Raw genomic sequence first — 7,628 nt, 5'->3', positions numbered from 1 at the left:
ACTTGCAATCTCACATCTACAAGATGTCATGCTCAACCATTTTCATATGAGCATGCATTTGTATATAATGGTTTAGTATTCTATAGTCTAGCATATAGAACGTTTTAGACTCGGAATATTCTAGTCGGTAGTATATTCTAGAAATATTGTACGACATATTCTAGACGAGTATATTCTAGAGATATTAAATCTCGGAAATTGTATAAATACTTGTAACATCCTTGGTCCCTTTCAAGGGATTCAACACCAATCATTGACACATCAATCTAGTATTCTCTTTTCGCCTCATCTTTGTCTCCTTGATCTTTATTTTTGCCTTCATGCCCTCATGTCAATCACAACATCTAGAGTTCCTAGCCTCGTCACATCTAGCTCCAAGTTCATCCGTCACTTGTAGCCCCATCATCCGTGCTCCGTCCTAGTCCACGCTTGGTGTGTCTGTGAGAGTCGGCTTGGGTTTGTACCATGATGTCGAATCATCGAAGACTACATCTCGGCTCATGCGAACCTTCCGAGTCGAGGGGTTATAGCACTTGTACCCCTTTTGCTCTAGTGAGTATCCTATGAGGATACATTTCTCTGACTTTGGGTCGTGCTTTTGTCGCTTCTCGTCGGGGATGTGCACGTATGCAATAGAGCCGAATATTTGAACATGTGATAGATCCAGCTTCTTTTCGAAAAACTCCTTTTGATTGCATTGCCTTGACTTTATTGAGATTGATATGGCCAATTCTCTTATGTCATAACTCTATGTCAGTATTGATTTTGGTGCCCTTTGCAAACATGGCCAATTTCATCTCGTGCAAGTTGAGAATGAACATTCAGCCCTCTCTTCGCCATTAATCTTCGTTGAGTCGACCCCCTTTCTCGATGAAGCAACTGCCTTGATTAAATCGAACTTGCATCTCTTGCTCAACAATTTGGCTGACGGAGACCAAATTTTTCGTAATGGTAAGTACATGCAAGACATTCTTAATGTAAGTTTGGTTGTACCTTCTTTTCCTAATGGAACATTGCCGATGTGTCAACTCGAATGAGTAGTGTCGTTGTCGGTTTCGACATAGTCGGGTCAGTCCAACTCTCGAAGTTCTCGGAACCATTCTTGATGAAATGTCATATGGTTCGAGGCATCGGAGTCGATGAACCATACGTCTTCTGAACTAGAGGCACTATTCAAAGTAGAAGCCGACATAGAATTTGCTCTATGTCTCGTCACGAACATTCCGCCATGGTATCATGGTCAGAATTTGTGGCGTAGCTGGTTAGTTGTTGACTTGTAGAAGCCAACTCGCGCTTATTCTTTCGGCACTCTTCTTCATGGTGGCCGATTTTGCCACAATATCCGCATTCGATCGAGGTTTGTCGGTTCAGGCCGGAATGGAAGCTCCCCCTTCTTCTGAAGGTTCCTTGGTGACTTCTGTCTTGTTGCCGAAATTGGGAGTTGTTTTCGTAAGTCGGACCTCATCCGCCTCGTCCTTGGCTTAATCGGCCTCTGGCTCGGTCACATCCTCTTCCTCCATTCAAATGTGTGTAGAGAATGTGGCCTTCCGAGGTGTTGCTCCTTGTTCGAACATGGTTTTCTTCAACCAACAACATGGATTGAAGATCGAAGAAGGAGGGAGGATTCCCCCTTGCTAGTACGGCGGTCCTCATCACGCCAAACCATGGTGCAAGGCCGTAGAGGCATATTTGCACCATCTCATCATCCTCCACGTTGACGCTTATTGAGTTGAGCGAGTCACAAAGCTCCTTGATCTTTAAGGTGTAGTTCATGATGGACATGTCTCTTTGTTGAATGTTGTTCAACTCTTGGCGGAGTTGAAGCTTTTGTGTGGTTGTATTGGCCACAAAAATCTTCCTAAGATTCTCCCATGCTTCCTTCGGCATCTTGACTTCTCAAATGTAGACGAGCATGTGGTCATGAACACATGTCGCCAAGCAATACATTACTCGGCTCGCGGCTTGCCCCCATGTTGAGTATTCGGGGGTTGTTGGATTGGGTCTATTTTCTTGTGCTCCTTTGATGTAGCTCCAATAGCCTTGGCTGACAACGTATTGATGCATCTTGTACTCCCAAGATGTAAAGTTGTTTCTATCCGACTTCTCGCTAGGGAGAACGCTCCCCATTTGAGTATTCATTGTCAATGAAGATCTCCTTCTTCTTTTCCTTCTCTCTCGAACACGAGTTATGTAGTTGCACTATGATAGCGATGAGCTAGTTCTTCTTGAACTTCAGTGTAGAGCACAACACAAACGGTGGGCTAGATCGAGCTACCAAACCACTCTGATACCATGTAAAGAATCAGATATAACTCTTGTGCAGCAGAAGAGATGTGTATTATGTGTATGTGTGAGAGGAAAGAGATGAGAGAAGAGAAAACACAAAATAGATGGATGAAAGAGAAATGAAGTACTAAAGAAGGTGTATATTAACAAGGAGAATAACAAATTCAAAATGTAGCATTACAAGGAGTCACAATCGGCACTCTATGAAGTAGGAGGAGGGTGCTTTATCTAAGGTCACCCTCTCTCTTCATTAACTCACTACAATGTTCACTCTCTCTCTAGAACCTTGAGGAATGTGAAGACTCATTAGTCATGGGGAATATGGAACTCATTAGTTATGTGTCATAGAATATGATTCTATGACACACAACTAATGTGTAGAGAGTAATGGTGTGACATTTGACCTTTGAGTGTTCATAGATTCTCAAAGGGTGTGTGTTCACACACAATGTTAGGTTGAGCTTGATTCTCAACAATTAGCATAGTAGCCAACCCATATCACCAAGTGCAAAGGTGGGATTGGGGGGTTTATTGATGACGGTTGCCCCGAGGCTTATGTTGCTCGCCAACAAGGTAGAGTTCAAGGGAGGGTCACTATGTACAATCTCTAGGATAAGGGCATGTTCCTTTGTGCATGAGGCTTCACGGATGTAATAGTGTCACGAAGTTACGAGTGCATGTGAAATAAGAGCAAGACCACTGAGACATTGAACAAGAGAGGATGGGTTGGCTCGAGTTGTCGATTTCAGTCCTTGTAATAGTTTCTCATCAGAGCTTTTGTATGCGTGAGGAAGTGTGGATGATGCCTATGAATTTATAGCTAGTGTATTTATGTAAATTCCTTGTAATTAACTTATATATCTATGTGTTTGTTCATAAGTATGGCATGTATGTTTGAATACATTAAGTGTATAGGTTTGAGGCCATATGAATACATTCTTGATATGTATATTATACATGTGTCTAAATTCTTAAATACTTGGTAAGTGTTATGTGTTTTTATTTTTGTATAAGGAGTGGGTAAGGTTATGTGTGTGAGAGTTATGTTTTTCTAAAGGAAAAGTATATTGTATGAAGATGAATTATTGGTGAGTAGGAAGGTTTATCCCTCTAGAGTTATGTTTTTCTAAAGGAAAAGTATATTGTATGAAGAATTATTGGTGAGTAGGAGGGCTATTTGGGAAATTTAGGTTTATCCCTCTAGAGTTATGTTTTTCTAAAGGAAAAGTATATTGTATGAAGATGAATTATTGGTGAGTAGGAGGGGTATTTGGGAAATTTAGGTTTATCCCTCTAGAGTCTTGGGTAGAGTTTATAGGTTAATTGAGAAGGGGAAGGAAAAGGGTGAAAGAGTAAACAAAAGGGAAAGAGTTAAAGGTTGAGAGAGAAGAAAGTGAATTGATTGTTGAAGAGATAGACGGAGAAGAGAGAAGAGAGAAGAGGAGAGTGACATGTCATGACAAGGTCACGCCAAGTGATGCAAATAGATGTCACATACAAGTAGTGATGGCAACAACAACAACAACGGACAGGAGGCAACATGCGGTAGTGGAGGTTCGCCTCTTGAAAGAGGCAAATGATTTGTCAAAGGGGGGGGCATTTGATTAGAGGCGAAGGCTCCCCTTATTAGTCAATTACGAATATAGCCGGCAATGGGCCCAATTTCAGCTCGAACCAAACCGAACCGTTAAGCCATGGTTCAACAGTTTATTAGCTCCAAAAAAAATTAATGGTTTGGGACTTGGGTTATAAATAAACTGTTTGGTTTTAGTTCGGTTTGGTTCGAGCTGATTCTTGAGTTTGGGTCCGTTTCTTATTATTGTTTTGTATGTATACGTATGTTTTATTTAAGGACCCCCACGAAATAGGGGCGTGGCGCATGACAGAATAATAGGGACTGTTTTAGCGTGGATTCAAAGAAAGAAGACATGGCGAGGAGGAGGATATGGTCTTCGTTATCGATTGTACTGTTGGCGCAGACGCTGCTATGGCCACACTTCTTCTTCACCCGCCGCCCCTCCGGATGCCGCTGCTGCAGCACCCTCATCAACAAAAAGAAGAAGGTAAGTAAGTAAACACTATTTCCTTGCGTCTTCTACAGATGCTGCTCAAAATCTCTTCCCCTGTCTATACATGATAGTCAATAATATGTTTTATCGCAAGACCATTCACACTTTCTGGTTCATCACAGACTAGAGTGATTTTAATCACAGAACATGTCTCCATCCCATGGCTTTCAGCACAGACACACAGAAGCATCACCATGGAATACCAACCAGTGCACCAGAACCCCACCTTCAGTTCGAGGAGAGCTTGAAAAGAAAGGGGCGATTGCTACCGAAGATGGATCAGTGCAAAACCCGCAGACAATATTGGAGGAGAGAGGCCGGAAGTCAGAAATTAACCGCTCATGCCACGAGAACTTCCGAGACGATATTGTGGCCTTGCTCAAGGCGTATGCGAAACATAAGGATCTGGAGAATGGAAGGAAATTGCATGCGGACATTCTCCAACAAAAGCTACTTGAAAAAGATATGTATCTGAGGAATGCCTTAATCAATCTTTATGCAAAATGTGGTACACTTGCAACAGCACAGCAAGTATTTGAAGAATTTCAGTATCGGGATGTTGTTTCCTGGAATGCACTGATCTCAGGGTATGCACAAAATGGATATGGTGAAGAAGCACTCAAGTGTTTCCAAAGGATGCAAAAGGAAGGCTGTCCTCCGAACCCTGTGACTTTTGTTGGTGTCTTGAAAGCATGCAGCAATATCAGAGCTGCTGATAAAGGCAGAGAAATACATGCATTGGTAGTTACAGAGGGTTTGTCAAAGAATAATGTTATTGTTGGCACAGCCTTAGTGGATATGTATGCTAAATGTGGTGCACTCGGTAAAGCACAGGAAGCCTTTAACAGACTCGCTGTCCGCAGTATTATCTCGTGGAATGCACTCATTGCAGGATATGTGCAATATGGATATGTCAAGGAAGCTCTCGAATCCTTTGACCGGATGCAGCAGAAGGGCCTCTCCCCAAATTCTGTAACCTTTCTATGTATTGTGAAGGCTTGCGGTAGCATGAGAGCGATGGAAAAAGGAACCCAAATATATGGGAAGATTCTTCGAGAGGGACTTCTGGAAAGAAATGTGTTAATTGGCACTGCTTTGATGGATATGTATGCCAAATGTGGCACACCTTCGAAATCACAAGAAGTATTTGACCAGCTTCGCATTCGAGATATTGCATCCTGGAATACCCTTATTGCAGCATATGTGCAACATGGATATGGTGAAGAAGCACTGAACTGTTTTGAACAGATACGACATGAAGGGCTCTCACCAGATGCCATTTCTGTGGTCTATGCTTTGAAAGCCTGTGGCAGCAGTGGTGCAGTCGACAAGGGAAAAGAAATACATTCTGATACCATTACTAACAAGTTGCTAGAAAAAGATGTGATGGTTGGTAGTGCGTTGATTGATATGTATGCAAAGTGTGGCACTCTTGCAAAAGCCCAAGATGTATTTGACCAACTTCAATTCCGAGATTTAGTTTCGTGGAATGTGCTTCTTGCTGGCTATGCACAACTCGGGAAGGACTGCAGTATTCTGGAATTATTTAACAAAATGATTGGAGAGGGTATGGTACCTGATTCCATTACGTTCACTGTTGTGCTTAATGCATGCAGTCACTCAGGTTTGCTGGATAAGGCCGAAATGTACTTTGAATCAATGAGCGCATCCTACAGCATTGTCCCAACACTTGAGCACCACAGTTGCATGATTGGTCTTTATGGCCGTGCAGGCCACTTCGACAAGGTGTTAAGAATGATCAGGAAAATGCCAACCCTCGACTACCTTCCGATGTGGACTGCTTTGTTAGGTGCATGTCAAAAATGGGAGAATGTGGAATTAGGAAGATTAGCGTTTGAACATACTGTGCGACTGGATGAAAAGTATGTAACAGCATATGTCTGCATGGGTAATATTTATGCAGCTGCTTCCATGCGAACAGAAGCAGATAAAATTGAAGCTATGAGAATAAAAATTGAAGCCTGGTAATAGTTCGGATATTGGTAATGGATGGATGTGAGGTAAAACATCCATTAATCTCTGGTTGGAACTTGTAACTACTTAAAGAAATACAGCAAGATTGATTGAAGCCTAGTAATAGTTCGGATATTGGTAATGGATGCTCACTCATACAATTTTTTTGCAAGGTTATGCGTAAAGTGTTCCAAATAATTCTAGTGTCTTTGCAAACAAAGATATACTTGTATGCGTGCTGAGAAGATGGATAATGGATTTATTCGAGTTTCCAGGTCTGAAGATAAAACAAGTTGCACTCTAATCTCTCTAATCAAGTACAAAAAGTTTGAATAATTTCTAACATTTGTTTCCATGGAATATGCACAAGGGAAGAACAAAGACATGTTTGATGATATTCTAAATGGCCATGGCCCATGAGTATGAAAAAACCATATTATTATTATATTACTGATGCCTTCATGGGACTCTGAGTGGAGCCTTTTGACTTTCTTGACAGTTGGGGAACGTTAATTCTGAAACCTGAGAAATATTTGTCCATCATTTTTTGACTTCCCAAACAGTTCACTTCGTCCAAAAAGCTGCTAGGAAACATATGGTTATTAAAGAGTTCAATGTGCTCTAAATTCAAGAATCATCTGAAGAAGGCCAATGGTTAAAGACATTCCAAATCTGATTTGGATGTTCATTACTGATGGATTATTTTTTGGCATATTGGAAAATACAAAATATGATCATTTGTGGTCGCACTATCATGTTAGTGGGTGATTTCAACTTCCAAATGTCATGCTATTGATTTTCTGGAGAGCACCCCAAAACCTTCATGTACATAATCAGTTCATGTGATCCTTTTTAAGAAATGGGCAAACTATTCCCATACATTGTTGCCCCTTCACTGAGTTCAGAAGTAAAGATTTTCAGGACAAAAATATATCATGAAAATAACTTGATGTGTGGGCATGCTCTTGTATTCCCACACCATGTGATACCCATCCAAAACACATTACAGTTTTGGTTCTATCGGTTAGTTTTACTAAACCTAGTTCTCTTAAGCTGGGTTTTTATCAGGTGTTGTGCTTATAAATTGATTTTTCTGACCATATTCAAAGCCAACTATGAGTGTGAGACTATATTTTAACTACAAACTATTACCATACTCAAAACTTTCCAATTTCTTCCCACCTTGACCTTAATTTACAGCTAGTAGCAATATCTTATCCATACAATAATGCTTATTCCCCCTATCAATGCTTGTCAAGTAGTCAGTGTAACACCCTCCATCATAGTATGCAATATAAT

The 7,628-nt window shown here is 41.0% G+C and overlaps 1 protein-coding gene across 1 annotated transcript; it reads left to right on the top strand.

Annotated features, from left to right (window-relative positions):
• Nucleotides 1-4,243: 4,243 nt before the first annotated feature.
• Nucleotides 4,244-7,081, top strand: LOC147853114 (pentatricopeptide repeat-containing protein At2g03380, mitochondrial-like). Its single transcript, XM_087333519.1, has 2 exons — nucleotides 4,244-4,349; nucleotides 4,478-7,081. The coding sequence occupies exon 2, from the start codon at nucleotides 4,503-4,505 to the stop codon at nucleotides 6,342-6,344; it is 1,842 nt and encodes a 613-aa protein (XP_087189645.1). The 5' UTR covers nucleotides 4,244-4,349; nucleotides 4,478-4,502; the 3' UTR covers nucleotides 6,345-7,081.
• The last annotated feature ends 547 nt before the right edge of the window (nucleotides 7,082-7,628 follow it).

The sequence above is a fragment of the Azolla caroliniana genome, unplaced genomic scaffold (genome assembly GCF_043228905.1).
Source record: "Azolla caroliniana isolate FFs.n. ecotype wild unplaced genomic scaffold, voAzoCaro1.0.p SCAF_17, whole genome shotgun sequence".
In the NCBI taxonomy this organism is placed as follows: Eukaryota; Viridiplantae; Streptophyta; class Polypodiopsida; order Salviniales; family Salviniaceae; genus Azolla; species Azolla caroliniana.
Note: the sequence above shows the minus strand (reverse complement) of the source record. Positions and strands in the feature narration are given on the sequence as shown.

What these genes read in the sequence shown, in the direction of transcription:
- LOC147853114 (XM_087333519.1), top strand. Translation starts at nt 4,503, where the DNA reads ATGTCTCCATCCCATGGCTTTCAGCACAGACACACAGAAGCATCACCA.